Source organism: Ruditapes philippinarum, unplaced genomic scaffold (assembly GCF_026571515.1).
Source record: "Ruditapes philippinarum isolate M1 unplaced genomic scaffold, ASM2657151v2 ctg10323_1_1_1_1, whole genome shotgun sequence".
Taxonomy (NCBI): Eukaryota; Metazoa; Mollusca; class Bivalvia; order Venerida; family Veneridae; genus Ruditapes; species Ruditapes philippinarum.
In genome coordinates this window covers 648-26,570 of record NW_026865389.1, presented here as the reverse complement: position 1 = coordinate 26,570, position 25,923 = coordinate 648, and the positions used below count along the sequence as shown (strand labels likewise).

Here is a 25,923-nt window from a genome sequence, read left to right as displayed (position 1 = left end):
TTCATATATGAAATTTATACATACTGATACACTGCAATATGGCATATGGAAAATCGGATTTTGTTCTCTTTGAGGATATTGATTTAGACTTTTTTCTTGGTGAATTTACAGCTAGTGAATATGAAAATTCTGATGATGAGGATAAGATAAGTGTAAAATCTAAAGATGATAAAAGAAAAACTTATGTATGTGATCAGTGTGATAAGTCATACAATTCTGTATCGGGTATAAGAGGACATTTAAGGAATAAACATGGAGTTAAGAATGTTAAAGGTTAGAAAAACTTTTTTTATGCAATGTTTCTTACTGTGGTCTTTTTCAATTGTAAATAGTATAACAACTAAGATTCATATTTGCAATGGCCACGTCATACTGGTCATCAACCTGCATACCCATTGTTAGAGTTCCAGCTTCGACCCATTTGTCATGTGACATTTCTGTATGTATATATATGCATCAGACCAGTGGACAATATATCTGTGATTTTTTATACTGAACCACTGACTTATTAAAATTCTTTTACTCGTTTATTAAAAGGCTAGGCAGCATGAAGGACTACCTAGTTGATAAAAAAAACACTTTATCAATATATTACACATTACAATTTTTTTTTAAATATTTATTTCATCTTATGAATATTAGCTGTACAAATGTAAACATAATTGGAATACAAATACAAAAAATATTGTGAAATGAACAAAGAAATACTTGACACATTGAAATCGGCACTTATAATCTACATAAATTACCAAAAAGAAGTCAAAATGTGCATGAATGGCCCCTACTGCGTTAGTAACGCAGTATAAATATGGTGATAAATACTGCAATATACCGTCATTAATTGCACATAAGATATAAATTATCACTTGAATCTTTGATCTGTTTACTTTTTCTTAAAGTTTTAGTATGTTTTTTTCCAAGTGTAATTTCTTTGAAATATTTTGGGTAATCTGGAGGCATGCGGCTTTGAAAAAATGTTTCATCAGATATATGAATGCACAAGTAGGTCCAACTTCATTTTCTCTGTGACACGAATACATATTTTAATCCTTCAATCTGAATCGACAAATTCATGGTATCTTTTGTGACCTTACACTCAGTATCTTGTTCATCATTACTGGTATTCTCAAGCAAAAAGAAATTTGTGAAGAAAGCATCTGATGGAAAGTTTTCAATCTTCGATAAACCTGCAATTGAGATTGAAATAATATTATACAAAAAATAAGGAAATAAAAGACTTTAAAAGTGCAAATAACAATTGACACCATGACAGGATATCATTCATGATATCCAATGACACAGCTAAGGAATCTATAATTTTTAATAAAGATGTTGTTTTTTTTTCTCATTCAGATAACAAATTATGGTTTTCAAAAATTAAAAGAAACCCTATACCTATTTCTAAAACATTATTTTTTCTACTTTTTATATATCAAACGACTTAACTGCAAATTCGTCAATTTATGGTTTGGTCTCAGATTTCACCAAAAAATTGTTGAAATTTGACACAGCGTAATGAAAAATCCTACAAGATAATTGATCCAATTTTATTTTCTTGCTATAGATATGTTTATGTTTTACTAAAAAATACTAACATGGGACAAATTTAATTAACATATAACGTTCATTTACGGGACAAAAAATGTACATCACGTTTGCATTCCGCCATTTTATTTTTCGGATTTTTGTCACAGTTCATAAAATTGGAACCCGTAAAATTTCATTTTATCTCACTAAATTTCCATAATCTTAACGTTAAACCAAAGATATTTAAAGGATCTATCAAAATATTCTGTCAGTTTTCTTGTAATTTACTTATTTAAACGAAGTTTTGCAGACAAAAATTACCCTTTCACGGCGATCAACACAAAACATCAGTTCGATTGAAATTTTATTCTTTCAACAGACACAGTTTTTCACATTAGATACTTTATACACCATGTTAAAAATACATCGGATCAATGTCATGATACTTACAGAATTATTTCATTTACTTTCTGGGGACTTCAACCCCATTAAGTAAACATACCGATCGATTTTCTGACCGAACATTTCCTCCGCTTTGAACTAAAATTGTAAAATGGCGGCGCTGATTCCTGATTGGACGAAAACATAAGGAGCGATAATCTCTGTGTTTCCCGTCCCCGTATCGTATGTTCCAGCTACTCTTTTGGGATCACTTTTGTAGCATAGAATTGTATTATTATGAAAAATAACATTTTAAACAGTCCCCCAAGAAACTACAAAGCTCGAGAGATAGCTTATAGATAACAAAGCTGTTTCTTTGCATATTGACTTCTTGTATTAGAGACCTGTGGTTACAGTAACTTTAGTTCTTTTTTTACTTGTGTATTCTTAAAGGTACATTAAGCCTCAGAAATAAATTTGTTTTTCTTTTTGAAGTATGGACAAACAGGTGTTTCATAATGTTGTAATAATGAATTTAGAACAATCATAATGTTGTAATAATGAATTTAGAACATTTTAGATGATTATCATCTGAAGTGAAAGCCTTGAATATGAAAGTTAATTAAGTTGCATAAAGGTAAATCAAATTGGTATTTTGTCAGTCATTCAATTTTTTTTCCATACTAAATCACTATATTATTGTACTAAGTTGCCAAAATGCAAAGAAAGCAAATTTAAAGATGGTTCATCTTTATGGCCAATGAACAACTAGGAAACTGTTATAGGACATAAAAAATAGCTTTTGAAAATATAACTATTTATTTAGGGATAATGGGCCTTAAAGTAGTAACTCAAACACTTCATATCTAATGACACAAGTTCTGCAACTTTAAATTAAAGGCCTTCTGTATAAATCATTTTTTACAAAATATTTTGTATGATTTTATTTCAAATATTGGGGAATGTTGCCTCTCTAGTTGACCTACATTTGAATTTTTGATCTAAGGGCCTCAAATTTGAAAAAAGGACAGTTCTGTTGTGGTATTGAACTTTGAAATTTTAGCCACTTATATAGTGTAGGTATATAAGAACTCAAGATTTGATTTTGAATGACCTTGACCCTGACTTCTGCATCGTAATAATTATTAACTTTTTTAGCAGCATCATGATTTAGCCAGGTGAAAAATCGAGGACCTCATGCCCTGTTGTCTTTATTAAGATTGCTAGGGCCATTTGTCTTGTTGTTTAAAAAATAAATACATTTAAAAGACTTTTGTTTATTTGATGTACAGATATGGTAAAGCTGTAACTGAAGGAGCGTATGGGGAAGGAACAGGGGCAATTTGGTTGGATGATGTTCAATGTACAGGGTTAGAAGAATCTGTATTAAACTGTGAGAAGAGTAACTGGGGAGTTACGGACTGTAGCCATGCTGAAGATGCTGGGGTCATCTGCACAAATACACCTCCCTCTTCACCAGATTGTAAGAACTAGCTTGTTTATAATGTTACAAACAGTTTAAGTTTCTCAAAATCAAGCAAAGCAATATTTTGAAAACAAGGCTTTTAACAAGGGAAACAGGTTATTTCAGTTCCTTGGTAATCAGTCTTCGGCCATTTACAATAAATTCATACATGTAGTATACACAATGTAAATAATATATGAACAAAATATATAATTACAAAGAAAAAAAAGTGAATCTTTTAAATGAATTTGCCCAAATTTGAATCTGGATCAGCCAATTTGAAAGTTATGGGATTACATTATCAAATAAAAAAATTAAATAACTAGTTGTATAAAGCCTGGTCAGATGGCACCGGATGTCCAATATTCAATCTGGGCAAAATCATTCATTATTTTTAGGGATATCTTTGAAATTATGAACAGAAGTGCAGGTCATGATCAGAATGCATGTTCGTGCTGGCTGACCTTGGTCTGCTCTCGCTGCATTGTTATATGTAGTTTCCATTGATCAATTTTGATATCAACATTACTTTAAAGTGTATAAAGCTATATTTCTGCAGCAAAAATTATTGTTTGAACTTTTAAGAAAAGAATACGTAAAAAAATACTTGTATAAAATAAATATGGCAACAAAATGCCTTAAAAAATTTGCGCAGTCTGATCAGGATCCATGCTGTTTGCTTACAAACCCTATTACAAGTAGAGAAACTGATAGCGAACAGCATGGATCCTAATCAGACTGCACGGATGCGCAGGCTGTTCTGGATCCATGCTGGTCGCAAACGCATTATGTTAGTTTTGTTATGGCGCGGCTCATATATATATTTATGATTTATCAGACAGTGGACAATCATTAGAGATTGTATTAGAAGATGGTAATACAGAAAATGAAGGTCGTGTAGAGGTGATTTACAATGGCAAGAGGGGAACTGTTTGTGACGACAAATGGGATGATAATGATGCAACAGTTGTCTGTAAAATGTTAGGATACAGGTAGGAATTGGAAACAGTAATATTTACTGAAATGGTATAAACTTGAGACATTCTAGGTAAAAAAAAAATCTGGGGGAGCATGCCCTGCCCCTTAAACCCCAACACGCCTCGGTAAAAAAAAATTTGGTCTGGCTACGCCATGGTGTAGCATTATATATAGGATAAATAACAACTGATCATCACAGGTATGGTGTTGCCCGAATTGAAACATAATAATTATATATGATAGAGGTTTAAATTTTATCATCACATGTATGTTGTTGCCTGTATTGAAACATAATAAATATATGTGATAAAAGTCCTAATTTATCAACACAGGTATAGTTTTGCCTGTATTGAAGCAATATTTATAAGGTAAAGGTCCTAAATTCACCATTGCCTGTATTTAAGGTTTAAACTATGTATCAGATAAAGGTCCTAAATTTATCATCAGAGGTATGGTGTTGCCTGTATTGAAGCAATATTTATCAGATAAAGGTTCTAAATTTATCATCAAAAGTATGGTGTTGCTTGTATTGTAGCAATATATATAACAGATAAAGGTCCTAAATTTATCATCACAGGTATGGTGTTTTCCGTATCGGAGCATTATTATTACATTTATTATATATGATAAAAATCCTAATTTTATCATCACAGGTATGGCCTGGCCTGTATTGAAGCATTATATATATCAGATAAAGGTCCTAATTTTATCATCACAGGTATGGCCTGGCCTGTATTGAAGTATTATATATATCAGATAAAGGTCCTAATTTTATCATCACAGGTATGGCCTGGCCTGTATTGAAGCATTATATGTAGCAGATAAAGGTCCTAATTTTATCATCACAGGTATGGTGTGGCCCGTATTGAAGCAATATATATAACAGATAAAGGTCCTAATTTTATCATCATTATAGGTACTGTGTATGGTGTTTCCCAAATTGAAACGTAATTATTATAAATGATAAAGGTCCTAAGTTTATCATCACATGTATGGCCTGGCCTGTATTGAAGCATTATATATATCAGATAAAGGTCCTAATTTTATCATCACAGGTATGGTGTGGCCCGTATTGAAGCTATATATATAACAGATAAAGGTCCTAATTTTATCATCATTATAGGTACTGTGCATAGTGTTGCCCGAATTGAAACATAATAATTATAAATGATAAAGGTCCTAATTTTATCATCACAGGTATGATCTGGCCTGTATTGAAGCATAATATATATATCAGATAAAGGTCCTAATTTTATCATCACAGGTATGGTGTTGCTCGTATTGAAGCACATTATGGGCCAGGCAGTGACAGATTAACTGTGATGCTGGATGATGTGGAATGTATAGGGACAGAATCTTCACTATTAGCTTGCACGCATGCTGGATGGGGTATCAGTGACTGTGGTCATGGAGAAGATGCCGGTGTTAAATGTTACGGGCTAGAAGATGATGGGGATCAGATAGATACTGGTGATTCTGATGAACTCAGTGGTTTTAAATGTGGTATGTCTTATGTGTTTTTGTTATCCCCCACTGATTAAATCAAGAGGGAGATACTGTTTTGGTATTGTTCAACTTATCTTTGGAGCTAATAATATTTTGATACTTTTGTGGCTACAGAATGAGGTAAATGTACTTTTTCTTTGTGCTGTAGCCTTATTACTATCAAAATTTTAGCTTGGAAGATGGACAGCTGGTCAACGCCAAAACAATAGGTGAAATACTTTTTCTTTGGCCCTTAATGGCTGAAGGTTTGCTTTTAACGGTTGAGGCATAAGAAAATACAGCCACTGTTTATACCTGCATGATCTTAAGATGCGGCTAAATGGGTTTGAATGTTTGAGTTTAAGGATCATTCTCTTGAAACTTGAAACTTTTTATTTAATTAAACACCTGTTTCTATTTAACAATATTCAACGGCGTTGTACAGTACGTATAAATAATAAGAATAAAATTGTGAATGCATAAGAATATGTGGATCAACATCAAGTGAAATAAAAGCTTTTACATACAATTCCAATTAACATATTTTTAAAAAATTGCAGAGACCATAAAATGATAAAACTGATTGATATACATGTAGCATGAGATAAGATTATGTACATACATGTAACTTGATTACAAATAGATTAAAAAGAATAAAACATTCATCTACATTGCACATTCATCACACTGTCAGTCATCAGTTATACGTTACTCATGTTTATCTCATTTCAGATTTTAAAATAGTGATTCAAACTTTCTGAAAAAATGTGTTTTAAGATTTCTCTTAAATACATCAATATTCTTAGATTGTTTCAACTCTAATGGCAGCGGATTCCACAATTTTGGACCAATAGTTCCGAAACTTCTGTCACTAAATGTTTTTCTTTTATTGAATGGAATAACGTAGCAGTTCTCAGAGGTTTTAGCTGAACGTAGTCGGGTATTTGGTACTTGTTTGGTTAGGAGTTCAGAAAGGTATTTTGGAGCATGACTGATTGAACAATTGTATATAAAAGTCAAAATTTTATATTTGATTCTAGATTTGATGGGCAGCCAGTGAAGGTCGAACAGTGCTTGCCTTGAACTGTCAAATTTCTTTCGTTGCAGAACTAACTTAGCGCACATGTTTTGAATACGTTGCATTTTTTTCAATTCAAAATCGGATACACCATAAAGAATGACATTGCAATAATCCAAGTGTGACATTACGAGTGCTATAACTAAGTATTTCAGCTGCTTCTTTGGTGAGGTATTTTCGGATACGTTTTATTCTAAGATAGTTTAACATTGCAGTACGGCACTTTCGTTTGACATGTTCCTTGAAATTTAGTGTTTGGTCTAGAAATGCGCCTAAATATCTAATGGACTCCTCGGAGTTGATCTTATCTCCGTTAATACAAATGGATTTTAGGTGACAGTCTTTTCGAGTTGTTGAGAACTTCCAAATGTTATGAATTCTGTTTTCGATGAGTTCATCTTGAGTTTATTAGCATTCATCCAGTTGTTGATATCAATCGCACCATTTTCTAATTCAGCGATTGCAGAAATTTCACTATTTTCTTCAGTCGGTTTAAAACGTTTGGTTGCAGTATGGTCATCAGCGAATCTATACACCGATAATCCAGATGGAATCACGTCAAACAAGGTTACCGCATACGTTAGGTAGAGCCAAGACCCTAAACAACTACCCTGGGGGACACTGCACTCTAGTTGCCGTGGAGCTGAGACTGCCGAGTTGACACACATGCGACAGCCCCTAGGACGAAGGCATGAATCAAGCCAGCTGAGCACTGAACCGCTCACGCCGTACTGCTTCTGTAGCACGTCGACGAGTATATCATGATCCACAGTGTCGAACGCGGCACTGAGATCAATCGCGATTAGCGCTGTAACTTCTTGTTTTTCCATGGCTGCCAACAGATCATTTACTAATCGCAGTAGAGCAGATTCACAGGAGTGGTATTTTCTGTAGGCGGATTGATTTGTAGGTAGTAAGTCATACTGATCAGCATGTTTATTTAGTATTTTCAGAGCTGCTTTTTCAATCAGTTTTGATAAAAACGATAGATTACTCACAGGTCTATAATTTGAGAATACAAGTTCAAGTCCAATTTTCTTCAAAAGTGGTCTCACAATAGCCTCTTTCCATTTATTGGAAATATTCCTTGCTGTTAGTGATAAAGTTACCAGTTTTGTTATAATTGGGAGTAGTTCTCCAAGGAATAGTTTTAATATTTGCTGTTGGTAATATGTCCAATTCACAAGATTTTGTCTGTAGTTCATTTATCAGCTCTTTAACATTATCATTTGAAAATTCATCAAAGGCAAGAAGAGATGGAACGTTTCTAGTATTTGGCTCGAATTTATCAAATGGTTTCAGGTCATCACGTATTTTCTCTATTTTATTTCATGAAAAATGAGGCAAAGTGTTCGGAGTGCTCACTATCACTGTACCCAGGTGGCATTGGGTTTTCTGATTTAGTTCCTGTTTAACTCAGACACTAACTGGTACAGCTTCTTGAATCACCCTTTGTATTAGTTACTTTTTCACTTATTACTTTTGTTTTCTCTTTTTCGAGTTCATCATTGTACTGGTTCCGAGACTTTTTGAATGATTCATATTGTTGAGGTTGACGATATTTCTCCATATTTTTCAGCTTTCCGAGTCGATGTTTTAAGGGTGAGAATTTCCGGAGTGAACCATGGTTTTAGGGGCTCTAATTACTTTGTTATCTCTTTTTCAGGTGCATGAGTGTCCAGAACGTTCTTTATTTTATTTTCAAACTCATTCACGTATAGATTAATATCACTCTGATCTATTGTAATTTCACTGAACTCTTTTCTAACAGATGACTCGTCCATATTTTTAAAGTTTCTAAATTTGACTGACTTACTGATTATGTTTTCTTTTTGAACATTCATAACACATTTTATTGCTCGATGATCAGACACATAATCACCAGGTTCACATGCCACAATTTCAACCCCATTGACTGCTTCCGTAGCTGCTTCTCTTAAATTAGCTCCAGCAGGTGAGGTGGTTTTGACCCTTGGTGTTGCGCACACCAGAGGTTAGCCCAAATTCAGCACTAAATGACCTATACTGTGTTGGTGTGCTGTAAACAAAACAAACCTAGCAAATCAAAAAATAAAAAAACTCATTCATTCCATTAGCTTTTATGTTGCCATTTGCCTTTATGTGGCTAAGAAGAACAATAGAAAGAACAGTGGAGTAGCCACATATGTATCCTCTTGCTAGGATGTAGAATTCTAATCATTGCATACATTTCATTGACTTCATTTTCTTTGTAGGCCAATCGCTTGATAGCCTTTAAAAAGTTACAGCTTGTAGAATGGTAAATTCCATTTGAGACCCACGACCTGTGAAAAAATGGAGTATAAAAAAAAAAACAACATTGTTGGTGAATTCTTGCCTATTAAATATATTTTCAGGGCTACGACCTCTAGAAAGTAAATCTAGAAAGAAACGAGAGGAACCAGATGGCCGAGGGGAAGCTGTACTTGGTGACCCTGTAAAATTTGCGAGAATTATTGGAGGATTTACTGCTACTCATGGGTTTTATCCATGGCAAGTGGGTGTGAGAAGATTGATCTCAGATGGTCAACATAGCCACTGGTGTGGGGGGACAATTCTCAGCGAGCATTGGATTCTCAGTGCTGCTCATTGTTTCACGTAATCTTTTGATATTCATGACAATTTGATTATGGAAACCTTTATGTGCATGTTATTCTAATTGTCTATATAATATCAATGTTCCTGGTAGATTGTTATACATACATAATATTGTAGTGATTGTACACCCGTGATGTGTAATCCTTGGGGCCTCTGTAGCAAAAAGGCTAAGGTTGCCATCTTTGCTGTTGTGGATTCCAATCCCGTCTAGAACTGAGGACAGTGGTTCCCAGCAATAAAGATTGAAAATCGTCGTATGACCTTTACACTGTGTGTGTTTTTGTGTGTTTTCTGTTATATAGATTATATAGAGAAGTCTTCTCCTTAAAAACCACAACTCTAATTTTAACCAAACTTGCCAAGATTGTTCCTCAGGTGAAGGGCTTGAAAATTTGTTAAGAAAATTTGATTCCATGAGGAAATATGGTTGCCATGGCAACCGAAAGGAATATAAGAAAGAATTTTTAAAAAAATCTGCTCTAGAATTAAAAGGCCTAGAGCATAAATATTTTGCACAAGGCATTGTCTTATGGACCTCTGCAAAGATTATTAAAATCATAGCCCTGGGGTTAAAATTGGCCCCATCCCGAGGGTAATGTGTTTACCTTAGGGTAATATGTTTTCCTTATATGTATATAAAAAAAGTTAAAAAAATCTTTTTCTGCAAAACAACAAAGCTACAGCTAACATTGTCTAGTGATCAAATTATAGCTTTGCAAAATTGGGTCTGCCACGGCATGGCTTTTATTCAAATCGTTCCCTTTCCTACAAAATAGTCCAGCTCACACATTAAATACTGAAAGGGAAACAATTCACATTGATTGTTTTATTACACATATGTGCATGTTATACAATTTTTCTAAAAAAAAAAAGATTCAATAGCTGGGAGTTTGTCTACATGTACTGTAAAGGTCATGACTTCTAGCAAGAGAGATATTTGCTTTTCAGGGATATTTATAAAATAATTTGAGCACATTATGTGGACATTGTTATTCATACCATGTATACCTATCTAAAGTTTTAAAAGCTATGTAAGCATCTAAAAAATTTTATCAGTATACTTTTATTTTGAACTATATGGCCTTTGTACAATCTGACCATGAACCCCAAAATTCACTAGACACTACTGTATTATGGCAAAGATCAATATATTTTCGTGTATATAATAAATTTTTTTTTTTTACAAATTTCAGAGAACTAAGCAAGGGCCATGTATTGGTAAGAACTGGAGATCATGATAACAAGGTTGAGGATGAATTTGAACAAGAATTTGCGCTGGAGCAAATGATCAGTCACGTCCTTTATGATGGTAGGTATAATGTTGTGTAGGCATATGTACAATACACATACACCTCTACCTGCCCCTGTCAAAACAGCACGTCATATTATTATTTCTGTACATGGAAAAGATTTCAAAAAACAAACAAAAAATAATCAGCTTTGAGAGAAAAAAACAAGCATCCCTAATGGTTTCTTTTGAATGCTGCAATGTAGCAACTCAAAGAGCAGACCTGCCATTTTTCCATTACAGTATTTTGATATTTAAAGAGACTCCACTGAGGTTATATTGATAAACTTTGAAAATCTTACATAGATCAACTGGGACATTTTATGGGGAAAAACATGAGATTATATAGAGGATATTTGTTTAGTTCAGTGTAAGATCGGAATATATTTCACCGAGTGAGCACCAAAAGGTATATTTCACGAGTGGCGCAGCCACGAGTGAAATATGAACTTTTGGTGTTCACAAGGTGAAATATATTTCGATCTTACACTAAACTAAACAAATTTTCTTTTTATTATATGCAAAGAAATGCTTAAAAAGACATTAAACCTAATACTGAATGAAAAGCGCGCCAAATAGTAATACAACGTGACGTCATTTACGACGTCACGTCATTAATTTGGTACCCAGTACTGTGCACGCTGGTATTTCACTGAAACAACGTTAGGGGCTTAAATTCAAAACAGTGAAATTATCAAAGTGGTAATTTCACTGTTTCAAACAGTGAAATTACCAGTTTTATATCACTGATATATTTCTATAAACCACTGAAAAGCATGTAATAAAAAGAAATAAACACGGAATTAAATTGAAAATCAATATTCGGGTGTTTTTCAAGTCTTGTTTCAAGTTGAGTTGATTTTTGATACAGTCTATTATGATAATGTTACACAACTTAAATATGATATAATCTGTTATGATAAATTTTACAGACAACAACTATAACTATGATATAGCATTACTGAAGATTAAACGAAAGGATGGATCTGGTATCAAGTTTACTGATCATGTACAGCCAGCATGTCTACCAGAGCAGACGACAGAATATATAAGTGGGCAAAAATGTCATGTATCAGGATGGGGGCAGACAGAAAATGGTTTGTATTTCAATAAACTTTCATGTACCTTTCTTACAGTTGTTTGATTTTTTTTTAAAGAGCCTTTCAGAATAGATTATTGTTTGTATTGTTTTATGAATATGGACAGTAGATAGATAAATCTTTTCCCCATCATGTAACAGACAAAATTAAGCACTGAATGCAGTGTTAACACTCGTCTGTTAGGGGCTATGACCAATTTCGACCAAAAAAAAATTTGGGGTTCATAACTTAAAAAATATAGCTTTTAGAATATATAATTCCTTTGTCTTACAAGTTACAACTGTTTGTGGTCATGATATTAACAAGTATTCCAAGTTCGGTGACAACACTGGATAAATTGTTTGAAAAATGGGCTACAGTGAAGGTTTTTGCACAATGAATTTGCCGACACAACTATCAGAATAGCTCATCCTTTTGTTAAACTGTACATCAGGTTATTTAATGTTTTGAGAAAGAATGAGGCAAGAGGACAGTACTTTGAACTCGGTACTTGAATATATCAATATTGTTCACCTCATGTTCTTCTCATTTATCAGTTTTTGTTAAACTCGTGTTCTTTCGAAATAAAGTCATTAGCAGTAAAGAAATGAATGACAGAGTTGATAAATACATAGTATCAAATGACTCTACACACAGAGAAGGGTTTACATGAAATATGATTTACATGAAAACAAGAAAAAATTTTGTATAAAAACTTGTGTCTGTGTATATTTCTTTTTACAAAATAATGTTTGTATTGTTAATGTCTAACAACTAATTTAATTTCTTATCCACAGGCTATCAAAATTTACTGAAGTCTGCTAAAGTTCCTATAATAAGTGATCAAACTTGCAAGTTATTGTACAAAGACTTAATTAACTGTGACAAGAAATGTTTGTGCCGGGTACTTTAACTGGTGGGAGTAGATTTAACTTGATCGGCGACCCGCGGACCCTCATTGTCTGTGATGTTAATGGACGACAACAGGATGGGACTACCATCATGGGAGTCAGGATGGCGAAGCCAACAACCCAGGGTTACACAAGTTACAGAGTTTTTTTACATGGAATAAATCAACATCAAAGCAAATACTGCATAGTAAAGGCTTTTAACAAGACTTTCTGTTTGTATTAATTGACAGTTATGTCCTATAACCAACATTTCAGTCAATATGTGTATGTTAGTGTTAATCCATGCTGTTCTACAGAAATTAGAAACTTCGACAGGGGGCGAAAGCGACCTGAGAATGTTTCTAATTTCTGTTTTTGTTTTGGGTTTTACGTCACATCGACACAGTATAGGTCATATCGCGCATTCCAGCTTTACTGGTGAAGGAAGACCTCAGGTGCCCTTCCGTGCATTATTTCAGGCATGAACGGGTACCTGAGTAGAACCACCGACGTTCCGTGAGCTAGCTGGATAGCTTCCTCACATGAAAGAATTTCTAATTTCTGTAGAACAGCTCTGGATGAATAAAACAGCATAGTGACTTAATAAAGTGAATAAAGCTGGACACTACAAACACAGCGCTTTCATTGAATGACATATAAAGCTGGACACTTAATACAAATTCTCCCCTTGATAAAGATTTAAATAAATGTATTATTATTAATTTAAATCTCATATTGCCATTCATATTCCTTTATAAAAACATTGTACTACTTTTATTTTCAGATTGACGAACACCATGTGGAACCACTAGTATTACAAGAAATATAAATATGTAGACTTTACTGAAGTACATAAAATGTTTTCTTTGCATTTTCAATGTTTCTATGTACATTTTTATTTCTTATGTTAATATGCTGCTGGGTAGTTCATGTATATGAATATTGTATCAATATCTTTTTTACACAGCATAATAAATTTTGTGAAAATACTTAAGACTTAAAATTTCTATTTTTATTCATTTCTCAAAAACCTGTTTATGTTAGTGTTGTTTCCCCTACTACAACTTAATGACCACTCCACATCAAGTTTTAAGTAATATTAACACTGTTAAGGTCATATGCTAAACTAATTTTACTGGTGGAAGAAGACCTAAGGTGCAATTCTGAGTAAATGCACAAGCTGGCACTTGAGTAAAACTCCAACTTTCCATTAATCCAGCGGGGTAACTTCCTCACATGGAAGAATCAGAAGACTATGAAAGGATTAAACCCGTTAGTGGTGATTGGCCACTGATTCAAGCCAGCAACCTAAACCCTCAAAGGCTCTCAAAAACAAAATAAAGACTGAGAATCGATTATCACTTTCATTGTTTGCAAATCATTTTAAAAACATACACAATGCTTAATTCTATTGATGATAATCATGATTATATTACAAAGAATTCATTCGTGATACACGATTTTAAATATAATTTCTACAATATTACATATTATAAAAAAAAAATCACTTATAGCAAAAGCACTTGTATTCTATATTCAAACGTCAGTATGTTGACAGCTCTTTGTCAAGAACTTCTTCATGATTATATACATCCAATAATACATATGAATGGTCCTTATGAATGTTAAACAAATGATAATGAATGTCTGCCAGAATTCTTGCTCTCACACTTTGATGTCCAGCGCCATGTCCAAAAACTGTAACGAAGAACGAGTCGTAAAGTGTCATCATACACTGTCGCACCAAATCACAATGTAACAACATCTAATACAATATCAATATTCATTAAGTTATGTTGCTCCCTGAATTAAAGTTGTGTCCAAAACCATTTCTAAAAACTGCAAAGAAAGTATAACCTTAGATTCGCAGTTCTTCAGGTTCACCACACACACTTAATATTGAAATTTGTTACCCACAAGCCACACACACTTAATATTGAAATTTTTGTTACCTACACACTTCACAAACTTTAAATATTAAAATTTGTTACCCATTTACCATACACTTTTAATATTGAAATAACATTGTTTTACATTGTACAATATTGTTGTGTTTTTGTAAAACAAGAGGTCGCTCACCTGAACATAGGCCCCCAGGGCCGGGCAAGTTTAAACGAAAGGGCTTTTATTTGAACAAACTTGGAAGACACCCATTAGAAGATATTTCATGATGTTAAGTCTTTACTATACACAAATAATGAATAAAAATGACTTCCCCCCCCTCCCCCTGGCATGGCCAACTTTAACCCAAGGGCTTTTGTTTATTTGAACAAACTTGGTAGACACCCATTAGAACATGTTTTCATGCTAAATATCTTAGCTCTAGCTCTTTGGGTTCTTTAAAAGAAAGATTTTTAAGTATTTAATTACTACAATGCAATATAGGGAAAATCAATGACCCCCTAGGGCGGGGCCATTTTTGACCCAAGGCTTTTATTTGAACAAACTTGGTAAACATCCATTAGAACATGTTTCATGCTAAATATCTTAGCTCTAGCTCTTTGGGTTCTTTAATAGAAGATTTTTTAACTTTTTACGCTATGTATATTAGGGAAAATCAATGACCCCTGGGACGGGGCCAATTTTGACCCCAGGGCTTTTATTTGAACAAATTTGGTAGACACCCATTAGAACATGTTTCATGCTAAATATCTTAGCTCTAGCTCTTTGGGTTCTTTAAAAGAATTTTTTTTGAAGTTTTTACTATATGCATATAGGAAAATCAATGACCCCCTGGGCGGGGGCCTATTTTGACCCCAGGGCTTTTATTTGAACAATCTTGGTAGACACTGATAAGAAGATGTTTCATGCTTAATATCTTAGCTCTAGCTTTTTGGGTTCTTTAAGAGAAGATTTTTTAAAGTTTTTACTATATGCATATAGGCAAAATCAATAACCCTTGGGGCTGGGCCAATTTTGACCCCAGGGCTTTTATTTGAACAAACTTGGTAGACATCCATTAGAACATGTTTAACGCCAAATATCTAAGCTCTAGCTCTCTTTGTTTTTTAGAAGAAGATTTTTTAAAGTTTTTACTATATGCATATAGGGAAAATCAATGACCCCCTGTGGCGGGGCCAATTTTAACCCCAGGGCTTTTATTTGAACAATCTTGGTAGACACTAATTAGAAGATGTTTCATGCTTAATATCTTAGGTCTAGCTCTTTGGGTTCTTTAAAAGAAGATTTTTTTAAGTTTTTTACTATATGCATATAGAGAAAATCAATGACCCCCTGGGGCGGGGCCAATTTTGACCCCAGGGCTTTTATTTGAACAAACTTGGTAGACATCCATTAGAAACATGTTTCATGCCAAATATCTAAGCTCTAGCTCTTTGGGTTTTTTAGAAGAAGATTTTTTTAAAGTTTTTACTATATGCATATAAGGAAAATCAATGACCCCCTGGGGCGGGGCCAATTTTGACCCCAGGGCTTTTATTTGAACAATCTTGGTAGACACTTATTAGAAGATGTTTCATGCTTAATATCTTAGGTCTAGCTCTTTGGGTTCTTTAAAAGAAGATGTTTTTAAGTTTTTACTATATGCATATAGGGAAAATCAATGACCCCCTGGGGCGGGGCCAATTTTAACCCCCGGGCTTTTATTTGAACAAACTTGGTAGACATCCATTAGAACATGTTTCATGCCAAATATCTAAGCTCTAGCTCTTTGGGTTTTTTAGAAGAAGATTTTTTCAAGTTTTTACTATATGCATATAGGGAAAATCAATGACCCCCTGGGGCGGGGCCAATTTTGACCCCAGGGCTTTTATTTGAACAATCTTGGTAGACACTCACTAGAAGATGTTTCATGCCAAATATCTAAGCTCTAGCTCTTTGGGTTTTCTAGAAGAAGATGTTTAAAGTTTTTTTCTTTTGGTTGCCATGGCAACCAGAGTTCTGCATGGAATGGAATTCTTTGAACAACTTTGTTAAGGCTTCACACAAGGAACATCCCTGTGAAGTTTCATTATGATTCTGCCTTATGGTTTCAGAGGAGATGTCGTTTGAAAAGTGTGAACGGAAAACGTACGACGGACGACAGACGACGGACGAAGAGTGATCCTAATAGCTCACCCTGAGCATATGCTCAGGTGAGCTAAAAAAACAAAACAACAAGTAATCATTTACTGTACCAAACATTTGTAAATTTTAGATATTAGCAGGGATATTACCATCAAATTCGCTACTTATTTCATAGGGTTGAAAGAAAATGTTACAAATGGCTGGTACAGTAACTACAACGGTTCTAAAGAGAAACTCGTACATATTAATTTTAACAAAATTTTGCAACAACTTAACTTTTTGAAATCAGAAAAAACATAATGTATAAAACAAATTCCAATAAAAAGCAAAATACAAAGGCTTTCCAGTTTTATCAATTAAACAAAGATGAAGTGTGTATAAAAGTTACATTACCTCTTCGTAACTTATTCTGACGGTTCCATTTTGCTGATGATCTTTTGACCGGAATTTATCTGTTAATGTTTTTAACATCACACATGCTTGAATAAAGTCATCAAACTGAATGTTTCTGGCACCTTTTCTGTCAAAAACTCTTATCACAAGATCACAAAACTGTGGAGATCTGCAAGTAAATATATAATTACAGTTTTAACTATATGCTGCCAGTCAAGATAACATTGATCCAATATAACTATATGGCACACAGCTGTAATGAATATTTCCATTGTCATTAACATTCCAAAGTTAATGTAAGCATAACACATTATAGGGTAGAGAAGAATAATAATATCTGTCATATTTTGCGGTTCGGATCAGAATATCCGTCCCGAGGTGTGCCGCCCATGGGCGGGTCACCGAGGGACGGATATTCCGATCCGAACCGCAAACATATGTCAGATATTTTTTCTTGCATATTCTACCATATTCCATTATATTTTAAATTCTTTATCTTTATTTTCAATGAAAATTTATATCATTACAACCGTAACTACTTTCATTCAACCGCGTATGAATTACAAAATCATTCATAACGGTAAAATGACGTCATCTTTATCGTGCCATTGTACAGCACGCGACTCATCTGGAACCCCCCATGCCAGATGAAATTTCCGGCATGGGTTAAACTAACGGAAACGCCAGTCTGATATGCAAGAAAGTTACATATAATTTTCCAAGTTATCCAGCTAGAGGTGTAAAAGACTATCTGTCCTGGTTCACAACGTGTCCAGAGTTTGATTCCCGGACACTGCTGGATTATTTCTAACCTGTTAGATACAGTTGAAAGTTAAAACAACATAGACATAACCTATATGCATTACCGTACATTTAGCTATGCACAGCCCAGTTGTTGTTTTTTAAATGTGGTACAAATAATTATCATGGTATAATAGCAATTATTATTCTGTAATTTAGATGCATCTTTTATTAACCAGTAATCTGGTATCACCTATCTTCTGTGCAAAAAAGCAGTAAGGACATTACATTTTCCCAAAAAGAGTAATGGTTAAGTCTGTGCGCTCTAAAATTTGATATAATGTATGCTTATACATTTCAATATGCACTAAAAAAAGGCGTCCTGTTAGCTCAATAGAGCGTTGGCTTGTGAATTAGGCGGCCCTGGTTCAATTTCTTGGCGGTACAAGTCACTTTTGTTATGAGGATCATGAAATCTTTACTACTGTCATTCACACTGTACTTCTTCTCTTGCATGTACAGAAGTTTCAGTTCCTTGGGAAAGTGGAGGCAACTAGTACTGGTAAACTGCTTGACAGCCTGCCCAGGAACGATGTGGTAGTTGAACTGTGCTCTGGTAAATTCAATGTGGCTTACAGACGTGATCTGGAGTGAAAACTACCAACACCACCACCGATATGCACTTATTTACCAGACTACATTAGTGCCTCAAACATGAAGTAAGTAACTAGAAAACATAGGTACATCCAAATCCAGCCAAAATATATCTTTAGCATGACCCTAATTAAATACCAAATGGTCTCAATATAACACAATACATGTACATGTACTTACAAACTATAACCAAAGGATTGGAATGCTGTATGTATTTCTCTAGCATCAATGTTTCCTGATCGATCAGTATCAAATCTAGAAAAGAAATACAAGTAAATGTATCTAAAAAGTTGTAGCATATTGACCTGAAGGTCATGGACTAGAAAATTTATATATTTATCATGGACTTAAAATTACACATTTTAACCAATCTGATCTTATGTATATACAAAGACAAATTTCCAAGAATTTAACAGTGTTTACACTTGGATTTTGACAAAACTTAATCTTTCTGAAAGTTAAAAATATTTACTACCATGAATAAATAAACAAGACTGTTATAATTTATTTCATGATAATGTAAAATGAACTTGAAAAACTGCAGTCACATACTGAAAGTAATTCATTTTTGGACACAAATAGCATTTAAGTAAAGTTAAGTCAAACAACATGTTCAATTGCTTTTTAATACTTTATGCCAAGTTAAAACAATATTTAGTGACTTAGTCAAGTTACATGGTGAATTATTTTTAAACTTTACCTGTCGAAACATGATTTCCAATCTTGGATATATTTCCATAAAGCAGAAAATTCATGTACATCTATTGTTCCGTTCCTGAAACAAAATAAATTATATATAATGTTCAGATAACATTGTGATTGCAGTAAACAATATTCAGTTCCTATAATTATTTTCCCCAGACATAATTAGAGTAGTTATCATAGTAAATGTCACATACACAATATACAAAAGTTTCAATGTATATTTACTTGTGTTTTCATAAATATCAAAATTGCCTACATTTCAAAGCATATACAGCAATCTCAAGCTTAGTTGTCAAATCTCAATGGAAACAAAAAACTGCTTCGTGTTGTGTGAATCATCATTCAAACCGGACATTGATTATATTACAATGCTTAATTTCTAAATGCTAACATTTTTTTGTTATGTCTTTCTACCTTAAAACTTAACAAACAAACAAGTCTTTTCTTTGCCATTAAGTTTGGTTCTATTGACTTCACAATTTTCTATGTTACTGCTAAAGAATGACTGATTTTGCAGATAATGACATCATTTTGTTTAAAAATATTTATTTCCCGAATATATACATTTACATATACACACATATTCAATACAAATCAAACATTTTTATATTCAAGAATATGATTAAAATAAAAGACTTAGTCTACTAAAATTCTTCTCCTACTAAAATTCTTCTTCTTTTAATTTATTTCTATAATGTGTCGAGTTTTGTTCTATATCAAAAAGTATGACAAATCGGGAATATAAATATTTTGGAAAAAATAAAGATGCGAAAATGTGTAACAAGTAAGAAACTATATAGCAATCAAAAAATTACCAAAAAGTACTGATTAAATGTAGAGTTGTAGCTAACAAAACATAATTGAGTAGCAAATTTGGTCTACTTAAGAGAAAGAGTGTCTCACATACTACATACTCCATTTAACCCTAGATCTACTGAATTTGTACAATTGATATGCCGAGCTTTGAATTGTAAATGGCAATTCAATCTTTTATAGATTTCAATATCAAAATACAAAAATTAAGCTGCAAACAGTACACTAAGTAAAGGCCTGGCCAGATTGCAGACTGGCCTTGCTCTGTACTGGCGACAAAGGCCCACCACTTTCTGTTCCAGTAAGTTAAGGCCCATCACTTTCTGTTCCATTTATTATTTTGTCAATGACAGATGTGAATCCTACAAATAATGGCTAAATGATTAGACAAACTTTCAATTTCTTGCCTCATTTTGCTTTAAGTTCAAATCCTGCAAAGTGTTTTGCATTCTCATATGTGAAGAAGCCATACAGCCAGGTAGCTAAAGGTTATATGTTTTTATCATATACATAGTTTTGGTGAAATAATTCATTTAGTGGTATCTTGGGTCTTCCACCACAAGTAAAGCTGGCAAGTCATCTTATGACCTTAATAGTTTTAAGTCCGACTTTAAACCCAACCCATCTTAATGTAAATTGAAGCTACATTCTGTAATTTAAAAGTAATGCAATGAAAGACTTAGATATTTTTTTCAAATTTATTTAGATACAATGTTCCTCCAATTATTCAATGTTAATTTACATGGTTTCATGACATAAATTCATTTTAGAATTTAAAATGACAAAATTACTTTTTGTATTTAGATTGACATTCATTTTTTGTCTTCAAGATTGACATTTACATGTATTTTTAAAGATCACATTTTCTTTAATAGGCATTTTAATAGAAGATGTAACAAAATGAAAATTACATGAGCAATCAGTATTGGTGGTTGGAGTCTATAGTGCAGCTTGCTCTCACTATGTAAAGTTGTATCCACACATTATCTGCTCAAGAATACAATCAATCGGAAAAGCATTTTTTAATATTTCATAGATATATTTGACTAACCTGTCTTTATCAAACATGCCTATCATCAACCTACAAGTCTCGGGATTAAACGGAGACCAGTTACCATTGTGAAGTGCTTGTCTTAACTCATCTGCAGTAATTTTACCACTTCTGTCTGTATCTACAGTCTAAAATACACATACAAAGCCATACACACATAATAAAAACTCTTCTTATTGAATAAGAAACAATCACTGTGATTTTATACTAATATAGCAAATATCCAAAGAGATTTTTGCTGTAAAAATAATTTTAAATGTTAGCTATTATAAAGAATTACCTGTACAGATTTCTTCTTTCCATTTTGATATATACACATTCACAAAAGGCTTCGGATAACACTTTATAACAGTATATGGAAAGGATCATTTTTACGACCCATCTGGTTATTTCTCATATATAAACCCTTTTTCCTTTTACACAGAAATCTTGTGTTGGTTTCATTTCCTTTTAAAGTGTAAATTGATCATCTTAAATATTGTTTTACTTTCATAAAGTGAGAAAGTATATAATGATTATTTATAGTTTTATATCATGGCATTTAAAACCAACATGTAATAATGAAAAGTTACCTGAAACCATCCCCATAATTCTGGGCTGACGCCAGGAGGGGCTTGTTGTCCACCAAACCCACCCATCCCTTGTTGCCCATACTGTTGCTGTTGATATCCACCATACTGCTGCTGTTGTCCATAAGCTGGAGGTTGTCCTCCATATCCCTGACCAGGAGGAGGAGCTCCTGGTGCACCATACTGACCAGGAGGAGGAGCTCCTGGTGCACCGTACTGACCTGGTGGAGGAGCTCCATACTGCCCTCTAGGAGGCTGTCCTGGGGCACCATATTGACCTGGGGGCCCTTGCTGTGGTTGGCCATATTGGCCAGGTTGTCCATAGCCTTGAGATGGTGGCTGCCCATATCCACCATACATTTGATTAGCAGGAGGAGCACCGGGCTGCTGGTACCCTTGAGGTGCTCCATATCCTCCCTATAGTGAAGTAAATAAATATTATTATTTAATCAAGGTATACACTTTATTATTAAATATCAGGGATTTTGACTTTCATACCAGCAAATGCTTAGTAAAATCCCTGTCATGTGTGCACATGTAAATTGTAAAATCGAATGATAAATCCCTGCAAAAGACCTTTGGCATTGCAGCAATGTCCCAGCAAATGCAATTTTAAAAGACTCAATGCATCAAAAGTACATACATTTTACCCCTTTAACAGTGACAGCTGAAACTGAAATGAATTTGCCACATGTATAGAGCCAGGCCAGGTAGTATAATTGTCCGATCTGATTAGGCTCTATACTGTTGGCTGATGAACTTCAAATTTTCATTTTGATATCCCCAAAACTGATAAACATTACAATACCCCATGTCACCAGGGACATAGCTATTATTACGCACCTACACACATGCGTAACATTGATCCAAGAAAATAAAATTTCAAATATGCTAGAAAGGGTGTGAAAACTTAAGGGTATGGGTGAAGGTGGGTGGTGTAAGAGGGTTTTGAGACATGATTCCAAAATCTATTTAGCTCTAATCATATCATTGATTCTTTTTAAAATGTAAATATAGAACTTCTAAGTATTTAGGTAATTAGTTCCAAAGCTTTAAAACTATTATGTCTTGAATAACATTCATTAATTAGCACTGTTAATGTTATGTCTACGTAAAGAGTATTAATCCATAATTTGATAAAGAACTATACGAAACATAACACTGTTTTATGGGACCACCTTCATCACCATAATGCTCGCACGAAATACACTTCACTCGGTATCAAGAACAAGTTAATTTCTATATGTGGGGGAGATTATGATGATTATCAGCAAACCTATTGTGGAGACCTGCAATGCCGCTCCATTCTTTTGCTTTGTCGCCAACAAGGCCATGGATGCAGCGCCCATGGAGCAAATGGCTATTGTTCTTAATGTAATACTTTAGACGCGTCAATGAAAAAAAACAACCCATCAACAAACAACGACATTAACCACATTTGTTACAACAACAAATACAAGAAAAACGCAACTATAAATGGAGCAAATCGAGGAGCTTCAGGGGGCTTCCTATACCTTTCTCCTTAATCCTGTGCAAGTGTGCGTAATATTAATTTCGGCCTAACTATGCTGGTCTCTTTTATGAGAAGTTTCAAAGATGGAAGCTGGACAAGTTCATTTAAGATCTAGAATGTCTAAGAGTTAGACATAAGAAAGGTTACTGGTTACTGTAGTGAATCTAGTTTTAGAAATTTGATAGAAAAATAGCATAAATTTCTTAAAAAGTGGAAAAAGAAGACAATTCAAGCTACTGACAGAGCACAGGAACTTGAAATTCTATCAAATAACCAATATAAAAAAGCGCCTACATAGTAGGTGGATTATTTTGGATAATATCTTAAATATTTGATAGACATAATGATTTGAATTTCAGAGACGGGTTCAGAGACATCAGTCACAGTAACGAGGGGTACTAGATGGCCAAGCAGATCTAAGTTATAACAGAGTAAACTTTCTTACATATTGCTGGGGGCGTTGTCCTCCCCAAGACATTTTTACAGGAAACAATCCCAAGTTTATTCGATGAATTTCGTTTATTTGGGTATTTCCAAATTATTTTACGATTGTCGTAATCGAGTTGAACAATCGGTACCCCTTTGCTATTATTCATTTCTGGGTTGAACAACACCAAATATTTTGTACTGTGTTGATACCATTGTGTTGTCGATATTGGTATTTGAGAGGTGCGTATAGGATGGTCCCCTATGGTACCACTGTACTTATTATTTCCAGTAAATTGTACAAATAAAAATATCTTATATTTACTATTTTATTGAATTGTGTTTAGCCCTCGCATCTTGACTTTAAAATCCACATGTCTATCATAGAATAACTCAATGATTTTAATTAGAAACATCTATGGTCGGTCAGCCATATTTAGAATGGGAGCTTATACGGAGAGCACTATGGTACCCGTGGTATGTTAATTGATGGCCCTTTTTGCTTCAGAATAATTGTTTTGTAACAGAATATGCTGTCATTACAGTTTCAGCAGACAACTTTCATCTGTTGGAACATGAAATTATAAGTTTAACCGTTAAATATGGGGTAAAATAAAGAAGTTTTTTCAGCACACACAGGCAGCTTTCGATTTTCCTATCAATGACAGAATTTATTTGAAATGAAAAAAAATTCTAACAATTTTTATCCAAATTCACAAAAGCAGCACTTCCACTTTCACTTTAATGGTGGAAACAGTATTTGGTGACATTCAATCGTCAATCAATGTGTTAAGAAACAAATTTTCTGATTACATCGGAATGGGCAAGGACGCGGTACCAGCGGGGAGTACTATACAATGGTGTTGATACTAAATAGTATGGCATTCACAGAATACTGTGAAACACTTCATGCTAATTGCACAATTTAATAAAAAATAACAGTAGATTAGATTTCTATATTAAAATCACGTCAATAAGATCTTGATCAGTTCTCCTTGGCTGTACGTACTTACACGGAAAAGGGCCGAAACGTCCAGGGGCCGATTTTTCGACTGGGGCCGATTTGGTTTGGGGCCGAAACGTCCTGTTTCCGTACCTACATGTCACTCCTATCTCGATAAAGAGCTGAACTCTACCTGAGAAATTTTTCTCCTCTGATGCACGTGTAACCGTGTCTGAAAATAATCAAATAAAAAATTGAAGTTTTTTTATGATCTCGCTTTCTTATATGTCGTTAAGGCAATAAACTTTTAAAAAAATGACGTCACCCATTTAAGTGACGTCACAATTTTCAGAGAAGGAACCTTGGACATTTTGCAAGTTAACTTTGAATGAAAACTGTGAGTTCCTTTCAGAACGTTTAAATTTGGCTTAATAAAATCGCTAGCATGACTAATAATGCTCGATAACGCTTCAGGGCGGGTGATCATGCACGTGCACGTGTCATTTGTTTGCATTAATAGTTATGGTACGTCATTGTCCGCTAAGGGTGGCACTCATGACTATTAAAAGGTAGATTCTAGATCAATTTGCTTTTTTCTGCAAATCTGTCAATATTTTTATAGATCTAGTAAATTTATGTTTATAAAAATTAAAAGTCTTACACGTGGCAGGATTTGGTAGATAGACTGAACTCAGACAGACACACATACACTTGTGGTGTGGATCTTTGAAAAAAACGCCTTTAAAATTCAAATAAAATATAGATCTAATAATATAGAGCGGGTTCGGGTATATCTGAACAATTAAGCAAAAATCTTTTATCTAACTAAAACAGATTGGATTGTCTTGGCAACTTCTCAAGTAGTCAGAAATGACACGGACTCACTTTTCTGCGGGATATTTCGAACAAATCCTGATACATTGTAGATACAAAAGCAGTGCAACAGGATAAATTATGTCATTTGATGGAGGTAATTTATGAACACGTCGGGAGATTCTGAACTCATCGGAGGGTAAATCTGAATACTTTTGACTTAAAAAAACAACAACACAAACACTAAATACGTTCAGTTTAAACGGTTATATACGTTAAACATATTTGTTAGTGAATACATCCAAATTTGAAAATAAACATCCAGTTAAATTTCATTAAAATAAACACAATTTCAAATAAAATTAAAATACTCAAAATAGTTAAAACGTAACTATTAATTTACATTGTATTAAGTATCAGAAACAATGCAGTTCATGCCATGTTAACATAATTGTGCTTATAACAGTTTATAAAACGAAAGAAAAACTG

The 25,923-nt window shown here is 33.8% G+C and overlaps 2 protein-coding genes across 3 annotated transcripts in view; one reads left to right on the top strand and one right to left on the bottom strand.

The window, feature by feature from the left end:
* Window positions 1-13,616, top strand: part of LOC132728801 (uncharacterized) — a 35,128-nt gene extending 21,512 nt beyond the window's left edge. Inside the window, exons 18-25 of the mRNA XM_060714472.1 lie at window positions 3,201-3,391; window positions 4,212-4,365; window positions 5,616-5,854; window positions 9,290-9,530; window positions 10,724-10,839; window positions 11,751-11,915; window positions 12,695-12,801; window positions 13,572-13,616. Of these exons, the coding sequence (XP_060570455.1) occupies window positions 3,201-3,391; window positions 4,212-4,365; window positions 5,616-5,854; window positions 9,290-9,530; window positions 10,724-10,839; window positions 11,751-11,915; window positions 12,695-12,801; window positions 13,572-13,616 (1,258 nt within the window). The remainder of the gene's footprint in view (window positions 1-3,200; window positions 3,392-4,211; window positions 4,366-5,615; window positions 5,855-9,289; window positions 9,531-10,723; window positions 10,840-11,750; window positions 11,916-12,694; window positions 12,802-13,571) is intronic.
* A 522-nt stretch (window positions 13,617-14,138) lies between these two features.
* Window positions 14,139-23,857, bottom strand: LOC132728799 (programmed cell death protein 6-like). Of its 2 annotated transcripts, none has more exons than XM_060714471.1 (7): window positions 23,698-23,857; window positions 21,743-22,156; window positions 21,171-21,298; window positions 19,302-19,376; window positions 18,782-18,856; window positions 17,207-17,375; window positions 14,139-14,485 (listed from the first exon to the last, which is right to left on the bottom strand). In XM_060714471.1, exons 1-7 carry the CDS (start codon window positions 23,728-23,730, stop codon window positions 14,453-14,455), a joined length of 927 nt encoding a protein of 308 aa, XP_060570454.1. In that variant the 5' UTR covers window positions 23,731-23,857; the 3' UTR covers window positions 14,139-14,452. The 2 variants fall into 2 exon arrangements, with proteins under 2 accessions (XP_060570454.1, XP_060570453.1); XM_060714470.1 differs by lacking the exon at window positions 14,139-14,485 and adding an exon at window positions 14,492-14,626.
* Window positions 23,858-25,923: the final 2,066 nt, after the last annotated feature.

Coding starts and splice junctions, on each gene's coding strand:
- LOC132728799 (XM_060714470.1), bottom strand. CDS start 23,730: ATGTCTTGGGGAGGACAACGCCCCCAGCAATAT. Junction 21,299..21,742: donor AATTATGGGGATGGTTTCAG/GTAACTTTTCAT, acceptor TGTGTATTTTAG/ACTGTAGATACAGACAGAAG. Junction 14,627..17,206: donor TCAGAATAAGTTACGAAGAG/GTAATGTAACTT, acceptor CTTTCTTTGCAG/TTTTTAGAAATGGTTTTGGA.